We start from the raw sequence: 18378 nt of genomic DNA on the forward strand, positions 1-18378 counted from the left end.
TCGGTTAATTATGTGATTTTACAGCGGATTTATCTGATGTTTGTTATTGCATTTATTAATTTTTAAGGCCTTTATGCTCACTAGTTGATTCTACAGTTGGGTTTTTCTGGATTCAATCTGGGATTAAACATATTTTCTACTCACTTACTTAACTTAACTGTCATACAATTTTATTTAATTTGAATACTGAAAAGCCTTGCTCGGTATTGATAATAAGATTTTAAATAGGTATTAGGTATCTAAGTCATAGATCTAGTTAAATAAGAAAAATACTCTACAGTTATAGTATCTAAGAGCGAGATTACAATTTGAATTACAATTTATATATGATTTAAAATGATATTAATTTAATATTCCGAATCATAAATGTTCACAAATCTATAAACTTAAACTTGCATTTTTAATATGGAATGAGGTTTGATTATACTTTAGAGATACTATTATATTTTAGAGTAATTATACGTAATTTAGAATTAATTGCATAATAAGTTTTTATTATAAACTGCGTCTGCCAGCAAAATTAGTAGATATGTAATATGATATTTGTTGATAACTGCATTTCTACACATATTCACAGGCCATTTAATATATATTATTAATGTATTTAAATACATTATGTAACTCTGTGCTCTGCTATTTAGAGCAAAATTACTTGTAGTACAGAAAATATGAAACCTAGGTATAGTTTCTTAAAAAAGCTTTGACCAGCTGCTAGTTGTTGCTCCGTATGACCGCCTCCTTGGTACAGTGGTTGACGCGTGAGCGTAGCACCGAGGGGTCCTGGGTTCGATTCCCGATAGCGACGAAGAAAAAAATGTATCAGTCTGGCAGGACACATAAGGCTGATCACCTACTTGAACCTAAAGAAAATCGATCAGTGAAACAGATGTACATATAATGTATCTGCCCTTTGGCCATTACCACATATTACGGGGATATGGGACTTAACTTTAGTTTACAAGTTTCGGTACGCGGCTTCACTTGCATAAACCCAGATAAAGGGAAAGGAAGCCTTATTCACACAGTGCATATAAAATTTCAGCCATGTAGCGCGCTTTAGCAAAGCAACAAGTATAATTATTATATCTACTGTTTTATGAGTGTAAAAACATCAATAAAACTTGTAACTCGATAACCCCATACACCTTGTTTACTTTAAATTACCGTGCACGATAATTTTTGTTTGATATAAAAAATATATTCCAGGAACCGTGTTTGAAACTCTTTACCAATTTTTGCTTTTTGTGTCTACACCTAAGTTATATGGCTGTCCTGACAAAACAATGTTTATCAGGTATATTCTATATTATTTTGTATAATCTAGTTTGTTTGTCTGTTTGAATGCGCTAAACTCAGGAACTACTGGTCCGATTTGAAAAAATCTTTCGGTGTTAGATAGCCCATTTATCGAGGTAGGCTTGGCTATATACAGGGTGTCCCACTATTGGTATACTAAGCGCGAAGGGACTTGTAGTTTTGCATACACTGATCACGTAAAAAATATTTAAACAACAAAATTACGTCAAAAATTTTTTGCTTTTTTTTCCTGAAAATCCATGTTTTCTTCTCTAGCTTCGTGCAGCCGGCATATACCGCTTCTCTAATGTAAGCATTTTGTCTTTGAAAACATAATCTTAAACGACAGCTCACGTGCTGGTGGCAAAGCTGGGCGGGTTGCTTGTTAGAGTGTACAGATAGAGTTTTAAGAATTCATCTATTTGAAAAAAAAATGCGTCTGGAATTTTATAAGTATTTGTTACGTACTCAGCGAATGCAAAACTACAAGTCCCTTCGCGCTTAGTATACCAACAGTGGGACACCCTGTATATATCATCACGCTAAAACCAACAGGAGCGCAGCCACACGGGTGAAATCGCGGGGCGCAGCTAGTTTTGTATAAATTTATAAATATTTTCACACAAGCAGCTCTATGAGTAAAATGCTTTTATTGATGTAAAATTCTATCTAAATATCGAATAAACAAGCTTTTGCAAGTCTATCGTTTCATTATTCAAAACAATGAATAATATGGTCACTTAGAAAGTGGTATTAACATCTCCATATAAGTCCATGACTCCTCTAAAGTTAGCAATCCGTGGGAAACTGCGGATCTGTACATTATTGAATATAACATGTTACGTAATCTTCGTTGTGTGACTGCACTTCGAGATGGGTTCGGATGTCGTGTTATTACAATATTTTCTTTAAGAGTTTCATCATATACATCATGCAAGAGTGAGCTCATCCCCATACTCTTTCAGAGACAGCCATAATCCACCACGCTGGCCAAGTCCGGATTGGCAGCTATGTAATGTAGTTGACTTGCCTTTCCTCATGATGTTTTCCTCCATGCAACTTATATTGTTTTGTCAATCTATGTATTTAATTCCTGTGAGCCTAATAAAAAACTACAATGTTAAGGTGATGAATTAATTTTTCTAACATTTACGGCCCTTTTCAAACCTTCGTAATTTTTATATTATTAAAGTTGTCGTGATGAAAATTCTTGACAAGAAAGTTCAATAGTAACACAATACGTCTACCGTTTTAGAAACATGATTCCATGATATTTTCTCGATAGAAAAAAAATACAAAGTTATCATTGTTATTTTTTTTTAATCTCTGGCATCTTCAAAATAACAAACGTAAAGTTACGACTTTTTGGATATTAACTATAAAATATACAACCTATACGTCTACCGAGTTAGAATTTTGAAATACGCGATGGTTTTGAAATAAACAAGAAATACTTGAAATTAGCGCGCGACCAGCCAATATAGCGAGAGCCGCCCTGTACCTTCCTACCCCGATCGCTGCACGAGTCATTCCCGCTACGGCCGTCACACGGGGAACTTGTGTCGCTCGCGCAATCGTAAAAAAGGGTGACAACACGATAAGACAAAATGAGACAAATGGGGACAATAAAGAAAATAAGAAGAAGAAACATAAAGGTTGGAGGAAAAAGAATGCTTACAATTGGAACAAATTAATGAAGTAAGTTGGTTTTATTTTAAATTTGATGATAATTGTATTATAGACGATGTTTGATATGTACCCCTGTTTTAAGTACATAACGAATGTGTAAGATTTTTTCATTTATAGCATAAATAATCTGTTCAGAAATCCGGAATCCAGAAGGGAAATAAACCCACTGATTGTTCACAATGTGAATCCACTCCTTCGTAAGTACCTTTATTCAGTCAAAAATGTATGTTATCAAAGCTCTACTGGTTTTATCGCATGATTCCATTTTTAGCAAAAAGCAACAAAGTGCAAAGAAATAAAAAATCATGGTGAACTTAGTGGAAGTATGGTGGACATAATATGGAACAGGAGCTCATTGGAGTAGTATTATATTAAAAAAAAATACGAAATAATTTCAAGAATTACATTTCTTAGAAGGTGGTAGATTAGTATGTTGTACATATAAAGAATTTGATGTTGATATTTATTTCATTTATACTTACTACACCTGTGCGGGAAATTGCTTAGTACTAAAACAGGTTTATATTCATATTTACATAATAATGTGAGTTTTCATTTCGAAAAATTTTGTGTAAGTATATTAAATTGAGTTCCTGGGTGATCTGGAAACACAATTGGGCCCGGAAGATGGCGCTGCAGTCACTCCTCCTAATGACATGAACCGATTTGGATGAATATTTGTGTGCACATTTCATTATTGTGGGATGATTGGTTGATTCGCTTTCACATTAGCTAATATTATGTATTTTTGTTGTTAGAAAGTAAACTTAATTTAATGTTTATAATACATTATTATTGGTATAAATAAGCCAGTGTTCTTCTCACATTGCTGTACCTGCCTACCTACCCTACTAGGGCCTAACTTTGTTCTGGCTATTTTATTTTGATTATTTGTAATGAATAATTACAATTATAATAGAGTGCAAAAAATAAATACATGCGTCAATATATTTTGTGTTTTTTTTAAACAATTTTTTTATTTAAAAAAATATCATTCCGACCGCGGCTTTGCCCGCGTGGAATTAGATTATATCGTGAATCCTGTCTTATCCCACAGAAGTGTTCAGTTCGGATAAAAAGTATCCTATGTGTAAATCCAGGCAATTAGCTATATTTTATCAAAATTGGTAATGTAGTCTTGACGTGATTAAGTAACAACTAACAAAAAAATATACAAATTAACATCCAAAGTTTCGCATCAGTTTTACTGTATTAGTGATATCTTCCACTCTTGACTTTGACTGAGAAGAATTAGGGTTTATAACTTCTTTCAGAAATATTACCTTTCTTTTCTGGGCATGACGTAATATCTACGTCAGCATCAAATTCTATCTAAATCCATTCAGTAGTCCGCGTTATTGAGTACCATTTCATTTTTTCAGAGTAACAATATTTTTTGTTATTTTAAAGATTATTTATAACCTGTATTATTTTGTAATAAAGTAAACATTACGAAATAATAATAATTATTAATAATGTCTAAGTAGTTGTTAAAAAGAAGATTATTTGTTTATAAGCAAGAAAATAAAACCAATAAATCAACAATTAAATATATGTATAAGAATATTATAACTGTATGACGACTCCATACATGTTTGTCCCGAGTCGGCCAGCGGCAGCGCGGCGAGTTTGCAAGAATGACTTCGCGCACACCCGCGTTCGCGATAGCGACTCCGCCCGCCAAGCAGTAGATTTTTTTTTGTGTATCGTCTTAAATGCAAGATTGAAATTCTATTATACGCTCTAACGTAGGTATATAAAAACTGATGGAACAAAAACTTAAAAATTATTGGGGCAACCTAACTATATACCGTGTCTTTCTTTCGCACCGTATCGAATGAACAATGACCAAGGTCACGGGCAGAGAAAGTTGATTGTTGGCATCCTTTGCTACCGTACTTTAAACGTACCACTAATGTTTGAATTGAAGAAACTGATTTATAATTTTTTCAAACACAAAAAGCCGACTTTAGTCGGCTTTTAGGAGCTTTAGCTCCTAATAATAATCAGCAACAAATCACAATATATTACAGATCTACACTTGAGAAACTTTAGAGCATTCAAAAGAAATTTACCTTCTATTTACTCTCGAATAAAATAAGCTCTTGAAGCTCAAATAATTATTAATAGAAACAATAAAATCATGAGGGTTAGGTATTGTACCTATTTATTAAATACTAGCAATGCCCTGCGGTTTCACCCGCATAGATAGCGATATCGTTACAGTGAAAAGTCTACTATAGGTCGGACTATAGGTTTAATTTTTAATCACATGAAAATCACCTTTACCCCGTCCCGCACTACGGCCTTTTTTTTTGTTTTAGTGGGGAAATCTTTCATAGATACCCACGGCCTCCGGGGGAAGGGCCGTGGGTTATGTCGGATTCCTACCGACCAAAACCCCACTGTGTTCCGTCAAGACGCATATTGGAAGAATTCCTCCGTGACCCCCGCACTACGGCCTGCTCGAACAGTATACCTACTATTTTCTGTAGATTGACACTTTTAAAAATTCGTTATATCTTTTGAATGGAATATCCAATTCTTTTCATTTCAAAAGTATTTTGCTGGTATTGAAACAGTCTATAATAAAACATCATTTAATGGGATAAGGATTAATATATGTGTATGGATAACATGGTTTGATTACTATCGGCACTTCTATTTACTTTGAAAACGTAAAAAAGTTGTTGTAGTAACATAACTACTGAAGATGGACATATGGTATCGCGGACTTTCTTGTAGATATTGATCCATTCTATAATACCGTAGAACATTTTTTTGTTCTATCTTCAATAGATTCCGCAGCGCACGCGATGACAGAAGTTTTATTGAGGATTTTTTTACACCTTGGGTTACATTATTGCATTTTTGGTAAGGATCTCTAATTTTTTTGAAAATGCAATATAGCCTATGTTGCTCAGTAAAGATGCAGCTTTCTAATGGTGAAAGAATTTTTGAAATCGGTCCAGTAGTTTATGCGTGAAAACCATACATACATACATACATACTTACAAACTTTTCCTCTTTATAATATTAGTATAGATTATTTGTTCCTTTTATTCGCTTAACAGTATAAGGAGGTATTGCTAAATTTTGGCATAAAAATTAAGCCTTATCTGGAATAACATAAATTAAAAATAAGTAGCTAGTGTAATTATTATCATGATAAAATCAAACTATGAGATATATGGTGAACGTAAGATATCTGGAAAGTCAACATTAGTGAGTTGAATTCAATTAATCTCATTTTTACTTTCATCGGAACCCACTTAGAAAATTATTAGAGCTCTACGGACAGTTTTATTGTTTTGTCAACAGATGGCACTGAATTTTTTTAAGTTATTTTGATTAAAGTTTAATCTAATTATATAATGTATTATTTTACTATATTAATTGTGTAACTTTGTATGTATCACTTTGTATGAACAAGTGCTGAACTGTTTTCGAATAAATTTTGCCATGGGATAAAATTAAAAATATTTACTTAAAGTTATCATCAAGATTGCTATAGTCCTTCCTTATTTAATAAGATCTAATATAATGTTACTTAAAAAATAAAATAAAACTATTGCATATTTGCCACATTGAAACTTTGCCTGTAAATCTTTAAGGAGTAAAAAATTACCTGAACTTTTGACTCTACATAAAACAGCTATAAGTTACATCCATACTAATATTATAAGTGCGAAAGTAACTCTGTCTGTCTGTCTGTTACTCAGTCACGCCTTAACTACTGAACCAATTTGCATGAAATTTGGTATAGAGATATTTTGATACCCGTGAAAGGACATAGGCTACTTTTTACCCCGGGACATAGGATAGGTTTTATCTCGGAAATCCCACGGGAATGGGAACTATGCGGGTTTTTCTTTGACTGCGCGGGCGATGCCGCGGGTGGAATGCTAGTAAACTATAAAAATGTATAATAAAGTGGGAATAATGAATAAAATCTACATAATATACTGTTTAGGAAAAAATAAAGGTAAGAAGAAAAAGGGCATTGATTAAAAAGTACTTTAATTTTCGCTTATAAACATTACTTACTTATAAATGTACTTACAAATAACTATACACATAAAGCATTTGACAAATATTTAAATTATAGTACATATTATAAATGTAACGAAACATTTTTAAATAGTTAATAGTGAACAAATTTACGTGCCAATGTACTAAGTTCACATTATGTAAAAACTTTTTCAAAGATCGCTATTTCAAAAGAGAGAACAATCTCTCTTTTTGAACCATAATCTGATCCTTCAGACATACATTTTTTCAGTTTACTTACATATTATGAGATTCTTTTCCTTACCTTTACAACAGATAATCTTATAATTATACTACATCTACTCTCGATAATATGAGAGATTGCTCTAAACAGACAATATAATACTAAAAATCATGATCAAAATCACTCAAATTTTATGAAGACAAAATACCTATATATTTTGTGTTTACGTTACGTTTGTTACATTTTTTTTCTCTTCATGGCAAGAAGATGACTATTTGCTAGTGACAAGTATGTAAATAGGAGCTTTTATTTGCCATGTCATAAGCGATTGTTGCCAGTGTAAAACCTATACTAATATTATAAAGCTGAGGAGTTTGTTTGTTTGAACGCGCTAATCTCAGGAACTACTGGTCCGATTTGAAAAATTCTTTCGGTGTTAGACAGTCCATTTATCGAGGAAGGCTATATATCATCACGCTTAGACCAAAAGGAGCGGAGCAATGCGGGTAAAACCGCGTGGCACAACTAGTTAAATATATTAGGCGGGAATGCAGGAACTAGGCGATAATTGTCGCAGAAGCAATATCAGCTGTACACCTGGCTTCTTCCAACTGATTTACGAATTCAAATTTTGCGTTATTCTTCAGTTTCTTGAATTCACTTCTTGATAATATCAGGAAGTATAAGTGGATAACTGAAACGAAAATATTATTAAGTTAATTAAGTTGAACAATTGCTTATTGTAAATAACTTGTGTAGCTCTACACTTAGGCTCTACATGGTAATTTTTATATTTTTGGACAGCCTTTTTCACTTTATAGTTTTTTAATTTATGGAAAAAAATATTGTTTCAGTAGTTACTTTTTGTAAAAAAGTTTTACATACTTTTTCAAATTTTGCGTAATCAGCTGACCATATTGTCAAATGTCAATCATCTTTTGATCGGATTACTTTACAAAATCGATGACAAATGGATTAAAACGAATTTAAAGAATTCCTCATATACTTACATTGATAAAATATTATAAACAGTAACATAGGCATGGCAAACGGTAGGAAGAAAATGACGAATATAAATTCTCCTAGCGCGTACAATAAGTAGCTGATGTAGACTAACGAACAGATAAACACTGCACCTAGAACCACTAGGTTATATCTGAAGTAACATCGGATGTATTTGTAGTTTTTCTGTAACAATAATATTTGGTATTAGTCCATGAATTAATAAATACTTACAAAACAAAATCTAGACTTAAATTATTATATGTAATAAATACTGCAAATACGGTCTCGCTGTTTGCAAAGAAACACATCACCGATTTTGGATTGAAATTTGAAATGAATAGATAGTTTGGATAAAATTTAGAAGATCCAGGCTCAAACATACATGTTTTTTTTTTCAAAATCAATCTCCATAGAACTTAAACGGAGGATGATGGTTTTTTTTAATAATTCCCGTGATATATTCTTACTAATATGTAGTCGGTTATTACGACAAAGCGAAAAGTATGCTATCTACACTAATATTATAAAGAGGAAAATAGGATAGAGCAGTTTAGTATTAAGATTATTTAAAGATATATTATTAACTAACCTTATGAGCGCTGACGATAAATATGATTTGGAATATAGCGTCTACAACAAATGCTAGAATAATAGATATTAGAATACAAATGCCAGGTATCGGCACACGACGATTATACATTATTATCTCGTATAGATGTGTGCAGATCAATCCAGTCAACATCAGGTTTATAATCTGTAAAAAAAGATAAAAAATACTTATTTACCAATAAAACCACTTCGCAATTTAACAATTATGTACAATATTATAATTACGATTAAGATTAGGAAAGGTTCCAATGCTAGGATAACGTTAGTACTATTATTACACAATGCTAGGAGAGCACTGTGTTGACTATTGTGTCTCCATGTTATATTTTATAATGTATGGAAAATATATATGTACATAATTTGGAACTTTAGGGCAGATCTTTTTACTACTTTCGATAATTTTTACGGTCCTTGATTTTTAGTGATAGATATTTATTATTTTTTAAGTAGTGAGGTAGCTAAAATATATTTTTTAAACACGATATATTTTCTGCCAAATGAAAGAAATTTGTTTATTTACGAAACACACTTTTTAATAGCGATAAAAATGTTTTTAATTCATTCTCCTACAGTCAGTGTTATCACTAATTTATACTATAAGAAATAATAGTATTGATTGTATTTATTACTATTATAGAAGAAAAGATTACTTACCAACTTAAAATATCCCCACGCTAGCAAACCCTTTCGCAATGGTAAACAAAAACAACATTTAGTAAGTTCTGGCCACTCACACCTCATTTTTACAAAAAAAAAAAAACACTTTTTTCAAATAAAAAACCACTACAAATATTTATTTCTACGCAAAAGTGCCACAAACTCTTTGTGTCACTTTTTTGTTCATAATAAACTTATCACTAGTCAGTTTTGTTATATATTTATAACAATCACGTGCGGATGTATGGCCCACGCAAGTGATTAAAAATGAATGGGAATAACGCATGCAAATCTGCAAAATACCCTGACGTCGGTGGGATGTTGGTGGTCCTCGTAAAAGATGGAATCAAATTATTTTGTATTGATAACAGATTAAGCTCACATGTTATTGTAACGGCGTGATATATACCTACAACTCTCATATTTTAAAAACATTTTTTTTTCGTGGAAGCAGAATAAAAACACAAAACACATCATGATATCAATTAAAAACAACTAGATATCTGCAGGTGAAATAATTGTTATTATCAATATAGATTTTAAATTTAAATTAAATAGTTCCACTTTATGCGAACTTTTTACTAGCTGTACGTACCCTGCCACGCTTTACCGTTGCATATTATGATTACATGGATGAGACATGAGGAAAAATTGATAAAAATAAACTTTTAAACAGGTTCTATAATATCATGTCAAAGTTTGAGCATACGATGCAGATCTTTTGGCCTTAGGAGCTTTATTTTTTAGTCACGTAACTTGTGAGTTCTATAATGTACCTATGCCATACTTTCTATAATACATATTGCAATTGAAACTGATAAGTAATCAATAAATTGTTATAAATATTCGTAGTTGTATATAAAACTAGCGGTCCGCCCCGGCTTCGCCCGTGGTACATATTTACGTTTTCTCTACATAAAAACCATCCTCGTACTTCAAGGAATATAATAAAAAAAGAATTATCGAAATCGGTTCAGCCGTTCTCGAGTTATGCGCTTACCAACACATTTTGCGATTCATTTTTATATACATATAAGATTATTAATTCTGTGTGTTAAAACTTTAACTTGACAATGTTAGACAAAATAACTTTACTCCTGCCTGTGAATTGCGATACAGTGCAGTCCATATAAACAAGAACAATATATATTTTTTTGTAAATAAAATAAAAAACATAATTTTAGTATAATATATTCATTTATTATCTCCTCGATCATCAGAAGGGCCGGCCACTGCCGTATCGGCTTGTACTATTACATCTTCCACGTCACCTCTCTTCATTATTTTTAATTGACTTCGAATAAGTGAAATTAAATAAAATTGCATTGCTGAAAGAAGGGCACATTTTATTGATATGAATTGTAGTAACAGGATTTTATTTATTTATTTATTTAACAATTTTATGTACCATTACATTAAAATAATTACATAATATTAATAGAAATGGAAAAAATGTAGTACATAAGGCAACCTTATCGCTTATCAGCGATCTCTTCCAGGCTGCCCAAGGTACAGGATAATGAATTAATGATTTATAGGTACACGGGCGGAAATGAAAGTAAAGATAATAGAGAATAAACTTAATACATATTAAATGAAAAAGAAGAGGGAATATAAAACATACATATTTATTTTGAAGGAAAAGCTAAATTAGAGAAATATTTATTTAAAAGAGTTTTAAGGGAAGTTTTCGAGGAATCTCGTCTAACAGCAATAGGCAAAGAATTCCAAAGTCTGATAGCGGTTATGACAAAAGATTTACCAAGGAAACTAGTGTGGTGAGAAAGAAAACTAAGGAGAAGGTTATCAACGGAACGGAGAGTATAAACACCTGAATCAAGGAACTTAAATTGTTTTTTTTAAATAGGAGGGAGAATTGGGATCAAAGAGGATGGAAAATAAGAACTTCAACGCATTTGCATTCCGGCGAAGTCTTATAGGAAGCCACTTGAGTTTATTGCGAAACTGGGATACGTGGTACTATTCTAGGATTCTGCATAATTGCAAAAGTTTCAGAGAATATAGGTATCTCTACTTAGTATAAAGCTAAGTCGCTTCCCGCGTCTGTTCTAATGTATGCTAATATTTTTAAAATTTCACAACGGATTTTGATGCTGTTCTGTTTAATAGATAGAGTGAGACATGAGGAAGGTTTTAGTATATAATTTATTAGATTTTAGACAAAGCGGGCGAAGCCGCGGCCCGGAAGCTAGTGGTAGAATAATTATTGTAACATATTCTTTTAGGCAGAAGCGGATCAAAATTGAATGAACTGTCGCAGAGTAATTTTTATGAATGTCACGGATTGAATTTAACTTATTAATTAAAACTAATGTACCTAGAGCAAAAGCTTTCTTTCTCTGAACCTCTTTTCTTTTGCTTACTTCTCTTATTCGATAAGAAATAATAGTTAAAATACTTACTAATAATAACAGCAGCTACAATTATCATGCCAACAGTGAGCTTAAACATTAGATCCTCTCTGGGCCGCCATCTATATACTTGTAGAGGAATGTAGAAGAGGGCTACAGTCGTTTGTGTTGCGAACATGCAAATATTGCACTCGTAGTAGGCTTCTAATAGTTCTGTACTGTTCTGAAATAATTATTAAATTATGTAATTAATAATCAAATCATTGATAATTAATTATTATAAATTAATTAAAGCACGTTATAATAGAAAGTCAGTTATTGCTTAAAAAAATACAAAATATACAATAGCACACAACACATATAAAACAAGTAAAAGGCGGTCTTATTGTTAATCCTTAAAGTATAGGAAATAAACAAAACAAAAAATCCGGTAAAACAAAGGTTAGGTACCTCATACATTTTCGGGAACCCCATATTCACTCAATCTGGGTAATGTGCAGTAGGGTGCACGCATTTTGTACAATTCAGAAACAGATACGTAATTACAGTATTGTTTGTATTTTTATTTTTGAAGAGAAACTTCTTTATCGGGGTTGGAAAAAAATTTAGTGTAACATTTTTTCGTTACGCGTGACATTTTTCCGTTACGCGCCATCTTTTTCTTATCCCTACCACGCGTGATTCGACGTATTTCTGTAAAGTTGCATATAGTAAATTATGTTTTTAAAAATAAGGTCATAAAGAAGTTTCACTTCTTACGTGTGTACACTAGTAAACGCACACTTTTTTTTTTATCTATGTGTGTTGGATTAAATGTTTTCTTTCTTTCTTTTCTATCTAAATATTAGTGGTATACCTTATGTAGCGCAGTGATCAATATAACGGTGAACAGGAGTTGTATCGCCATCACTCCAAATGACAAAGAGAGGATGATGTAATCCATCGGATCGGTTCTAACAGTCCCTTGGAATATGTCGTTCATACGGAATATCATGTGTAATAAATTGACGTAGCTTATGATCTGAAAAGGTAAATATAATTAGGAGGTTATGCTAATTAAGACTAAAGATGTCGATTAAGTAGGTATGATAAAGTACATCTATACTAATATTATAAAGCTGAAGAGTTTGTTTGTTTGTTTGTTTGTTTGTTTGTTTGAACGCGCTAATCTCGGGAACTACTGGTCCGATTTAAAAAATTATTTCGCTGTTAGATAGCTCATTAGCTATGTATCATCACGTTACGACCAACAGGAGTGGAGCCACGGGGGTGAAACCGCGCGGAGCAGCTAGTTTATAATATTTAATAATAATAGTATGTATATTTGTGTACTCAGACATCACAGTATAAAATATGATCTATGATAGACGAAAGGGCCTATGATGATGATTATGATATATATGTGTACAGTGACGATGGTTATAAAGAATATTGTATTAGTTATTTGATATAAAGAAATAGTGTCTTACCGCCATAATATATCCAAATGTAAGTAATCCTGGCCGTAAAGGAAAACAAAAGCAACATTTTGTTAATTTAAAAAACATAATTAAATACAATAATTAATATTATTGAAGTATGATTGTATCTCACAAGAGCATTTGCGAATAAAACTATAAATACTGACACAATCAACAATCTACATAACCTTACGATTGTAGTGTCAAGTGACGCTTAGGTTTTTTGTTAAGGAAAACTTTGTCTTTTTACTAATTTCACTCTTACTAAAGTTTCATAATTACGTAGCTCTACGTCCACCTTAATGTTGAGTTATTTCAAAGTACTAACTATGACTTCAATAAACAAGTTAAGGGATATATTAATATAAACTACTTATTTATTCATAATCTTTTAAAATAAGTAGAACAATTTTAGCTTATCTAAAAATGATGAATTGATGCCATACGCCCTGATCAGGTTGTCTGGAAGCGATAGCTGCCTTAGCGATAAGACCGCCTGTTGTGTGACATTTATTTTGGAGAACAAATAAGTATATTTGTTTTTTTTTTTTTGTATACTAATGTGCCTCTCGGCTAAATCCTACAAGATTATTAGAAGCTTATGTTTACTAATATCTTTAATAACAATGAGATCAGATTTTTTTAGAAGTAAACTCAAAACTATTGGATTAATTTTGAGTCGAGAATAGATACTGGATATTGTAATAAAATCTTCTCTTTCACATTACATTGCATGTGTAATAATTATTGAATGTATGATTATCACATTAAAAAACAAGAAGAACGCTTGGACTGTAAGGTCACCTTATCACGATTCTTTGTTGGAGCTTAGTTCTTTAATATTTTATTTGCTATTAAGTCAAACTGATTTCTATAATACCTAGTCATGGTCGCGACTTTGTCCATGTTCTATTATGGGTTAAAATTTCCAGTACTGCATTAAAATCGGTTTAGCCATTCCAAAGATCGCATCGTCTTTATTTTGGACATTTGAAATGAAATAAAACAAATTTTTTCGATTTATTTTTAATAGGACAATACATTTAACATAATTTGGCTTTTTTGGTGTATTAAATTCGTTACAGTTCTTTTTTAATATTTTTATTGTAGGTACCTAAAAATAATCGTTACACTGGTTTAAAGTTTACAATAAAATTTAAATCAATCCAAAGTACGTATTTTCTAACGTGATTCTTAAATAAGTACGGCTGCAAGCAAAACTCTACCTGAATAAACAATTTTGTTTGAGTTGGTAGAAAAAATTATATTTGTTTACACCACCATGTTTACACAGAGCTTTGTAGACGTCTTTACTCTTTAGTAATAAATAATCTATTAATATTGTTACAAAACTATTTCAGTTTCAATATAGATCATTTACAACATACAAATATAGGTCTTACGTTCTAATAAATGCAATATTTATTTCTTTAATACAATATTAAATAAAATATTAAATAACACATAAATACAATTAAGTAAATAGTTATGACAAAGTAAGGCCCAAAAAAGGATAATATTTTCATTAAACAGTTTAATAAACTGCCAATCCACACCATGAAAGCATGTGTTTTTTTTAGGTATTCACTATTGAAAATAACGTTTGCAATTTAAAAAAAAATAACAATTTTTTTATCTGTTTGCCATTTATGAAAAAAATCCTAATGTCATTTTGACAGTGAAGTACAGAATTGAGGTTACCGTCTTAATTATTGCACACAATTAGTTACTGTAATAATTATCTTCTTTGTTCTCAGAATTCTAGAAAGTTCTAGTAAACAACGTAAGGTTTTCTATTACAATATTCTGTGCGTTTTGGATCAGATACACACTGTTTTCGCATGCTGCAAACCTGGCTTCGAACTAGCACCACAGTGTAAAGTTGCAACACTGAAAACAAAAGAGAAAATAATTATATAATACAAATTACAAACATATATATATGTTTGTAATTTTTTGTATTTTCTATATATATATAGAAAATACAAAAAATTCTCAATCCTTTTAATATTATAAATGTGAAAGTTTGTATGGATGTTTGTTACTCTTTCACGCAAAAACTATTGAACCGATTACAATGAATTTTAGCACACATATAGAGGGTAACTTGGATAAACACATAGGATAGGTTTTATCCCGGAAATCCCACGGGAACGGGAACTATGCGGGTTTATCTTTGAAAATGCGGGCGAAGCCGCGGGCGGAAAGCTAGTAAAATTAATAAATACATACAACAATTATTATTAGTATGATTTTACTGCAATGGCACAAGATATGTTTACATTTTGTTACTTTCGCTATAGAAGCAAATTTCTAAACTGTTAGATAATTATCTAGACGTTCTTAATGTAATTTCATTATTATTCGATACGCCAACACCATACCAATACTTATAAGTACAATGCAGATAAGTCTCTAGACAATCGTGTCTAGAATCTGTCATTGATAATCTAAATTTTAACCTAAATTTAACTTAACAAGAACGAAACATTTAGTGCATCAATGGGTCAAAGGTCAATTATCTCTTTACTAAAATTGGTGTATCAGATTTAGGGGCGTACCTACTATCCAATATGTTTGCGTCATATTTTGTTGATTCATAGAGAATGTAATTACCTATTTCATATAAAATGTTGCATATAATTTTTAAAGTGGGAATTGAAGTCTCTTATCATCTTTCTTTGTAAAATAACTGCTTCAGTTCCTCCATAAGAAGAACATAATTGGATTATTTTAATTGAGTTTTAATTTACCTAATATTTATCCTTTATACATATACTAACTAACTATGGTCCGTGGTTTGACCCACACTGCTTCGCTCCTATTCATCTTAGCGTGATGATAATATTATAATATGTAGCCATCCACGATAAATGGGATCTAACACTGAAATAATTTTCTAAATCGGACCCATAGTTCCTTAGATAGGCGCGAACAAACAAACTCTTCAACTTAACAATTCTAGTACAGATTTATCTACTTACATATAAAGAGTAAAGCCAAAGACATCAAGGCGATAAGTAAGAACCAAACGTTCTCTTGATCGTACACATATAAACGATACGATTGTAGTGGAATATACACCACGGCGATGAGGATTTCGACTCCCAGCATCAGTACATTGTATACATATGAGATACGGACTATCGTGATCCTTTGCTGAAAAGAAATGGTAATTTTAAGAAAATTCACTGTAAATTATGTCCTTTAATAAATAATTTTAAGATAAACCGACTAAGTTAACTGGTTAGTATACGAGACCATTTAAAAGTCGAATTTAAGGGTATTAGTTAATATTATTTATTTAAATTGGTGTGTGAACAACAGGTTCCAAAACATGATAGAAAAGGAAATGTTGCAAAAAGTTTAGTAAGATAATGGTAAATAATAGATAAGTAATCACATGGATGATAAGAAGTAGAAAGTAGTAGAAAATATTTTAAAGGCCGGCAACACATTCGCGGTGCCCCTGACAACGTGAATGCTAATGGGCGGCGGGCATCACTTTCCATTAGGTGACCCGCCTGCTCGCTTGCCCGCTTAACTATAAAAAAAAGCAAGTACCTTATGTATCCCAACTATGAGCAGAGTGGTGAAAATAATTTCAACAACTTGTGACACGAGTCCTATGATGTATAAAACTAAATTAATTTGCGCTGTATAATCGTCTATATTTGATGGAGATATGTCCGACAGCATCCAATAGATACAGTTGCTGATAATCGCCACCTAAAACAAAATAATAAAGTCCTTGTTACTCCGAAAATAAAGAATAAAAAAAAACAGGACATGCATTCGGTGCAACAGCTCGTCGTCGACTGATTATTATCTAGCTTGGCTTGACGTAGGTATATTTGTCTAAAATATCGAAATACCCACATAATTGTTGTTGAAGTAATTGCTCTGCTTCGAATCGATCTAGATCAAATCCTGTTCGATTCTAAGTTGGACAAGTATTGGGTTATAAAAAATTCTTTATATTGTACTTGTGTATTAAATATGAAAAAAATTTATAAAAATCAAATTGGCTATTGGTCAAGGCTAGCCTAAAACTATAACCCACAGTAAATATACGCTAGACTAAGGCTATTAAAAAATGTAACCAAATCAAAATCAGAACAACATTATTTAACAACAATAATGATGTATATGTATAATATGGAAGTAAGCAGCGAAGAAAAAAAATATGACGGCTTTTATCGATAATTGCCCATTGAAATTGCTCTTCACCCGAAAATATTCAATTTCCTTCCTAAATCTGAACAAAAAATAAAAAAAAATACTTACTATCTTCAAATAAGAGAAGGCCAAAAGTCCTTTCCTCAAAGGTACACAAAAACAGCACTTAGTTAAATACATTGTTAAAATATAAAACCCACACACAAGTAATTGCTCCAAAAAATAATTACGAACTGATTTTACTTGACCCCTTGGTCTTAAACATCGAACGATATCGTTACGACATTGCTGCGATATCGTTATCGTTGGACCTTAAAGGGGCGTTCACTTTGTGTTCAGGGAGCAGGGAATAAGTTTCACAATTATGCTTTAAAGTCCTTACATTAATAATTTAAATAAAAATAACTTAAATCATTAGAAAAGTAACTGGGACTATTTCTTATAAATAAAAAAAATATATCATAATAAAAATGAATCGCCAAATGTGTCGGTAAGCGCAAAATTCGAAAACGGCTGAACCGATTTCGTCCCGTCCGATTAGGGCCCTTCTGGCCTCCTCCACTCAAGCGACAGCTCAAGCCGAGGTTCGTGGTCCCCGTCAAGGGGGGACGCCCTTGTGCATGTCGCTACCAGGGTGAACCTTCAGTTCACCCCCGCGTCCGCGTTAAAATGTAGAAGCCCTTCTGGCTAACATTGAGAGACACCACAAAAAAAAAAAAAAAAAAAAAAAAACCGATTTCGTGAATTCTTATATTAGGTAGAGTTTAAGTATACTATATAAAATTACCTAGAAAAAAATATAATATTCTAAGAATACGGCTGTTTAAAAATGGAATCAAGATCACAGGGTCATGATCGTTTGTTATTTTTTCGTTAT

General features: G+C 31.9%; 3 protein-coding genes and 1 long non-coding RNA gene across 4 annotated transcripts; 1 reads left to right on the top strand and 3 right to left on the bottom strand.

Moving 5' to 3' along the window:
- The first annotated feature begins 2418 nt into the window (after positions 1–2418).
- LOC149487270 (uncharacterized) lies at positions 2419–3721 on the top strand. Its single transcript, XR_016315852.1, has 3 exons — positions 2419–2994; positions 3121–3182; positions 3257–3721. It is a non-coding gene; the product is annotated as an uncharacterized LOC149487270 (long non-coding RNA).
- A 3273-nt stretch (positions 3722–6994) lies between these two features.
- On the bottom strand, positions 6995–9750 carry LOC149487271 (uncharacterized). The gene is made up of 4 exons (XM_089697567.1): positions 9488–9750; positions 8814–8978; positions 8230–8407; positions 6995–7913 (listed from the first exon to the last, which is right to left on the bottom strand). Exons 1-4 carry the CDS (start codon positions 9572–9574, stop codon positions 7777–7779), a joined length of 567 nt encoding a protein of 188 aa, XP_089553693.1. The 5' UTR covers positions 9575–9750; the 3' UTR covers positions 6995–7776.
- A 934-nt stretch (positions 9751–10684) lies between these two features.
- Positions 10685–13411, bottom strand: LOC149487272 (uncharacterized). Its single transcript, XM_089697364.1, has 4 exons — positions 13332–13411; positions 12719–12883; positions 11914–12085; positions 10685–10818 (listed from the first exon to the last, which is right to left on the bottom strand). Exons 1-4 carry the CDS (start codon positions 13407–13409, stop codon positions 10685–10687), a joined length of 549 nt encoding a protein of 182 aa, XP_089553490.1. The 5' UTR covers positions 13410–13411.
- A 974-nt stretch (positions 13412–14385) lies between these two features.
- LOC149487273 (uncharacterized) lies at positions 14386–17853 on the bottom strand. Its single transcript, XM_089697570.1, has 4 exons — positions 17610–17853; positions 16887–17051; positions 16307–16481; positions 14386–15212 (listed from the first exon to the last, which is right to left on the bottom strand). The coding sequence occupies exons 1-4, from the start codon at positions 17679–17681 to the stop codon at positions 15094–15096; spliced, it is 531 nt and encodes a 176-aa protein (XP_089553696.1). The 5' UTR covers positions 17682–17853; the 3' UTR covers positions 14386–15093.
- Positions 17854–18378: the final 525 nt, after the last annotated feature.

Source organism: Colias philodice, chromosome 7 (assembly GCF_061535455.1).
Source record: "Colias philodice isolate Cphi_HAF_F1 chromosome 7, ilColPhil1 Martin Lab GWU primary, whole genome shotgun sequence".
Classification (NCBI taxonomy): Eukaryota; Metazoa; Arthropoda; class Insecta; order Lepidoptera; family Pieridae; genus Colias; species Colias philodice.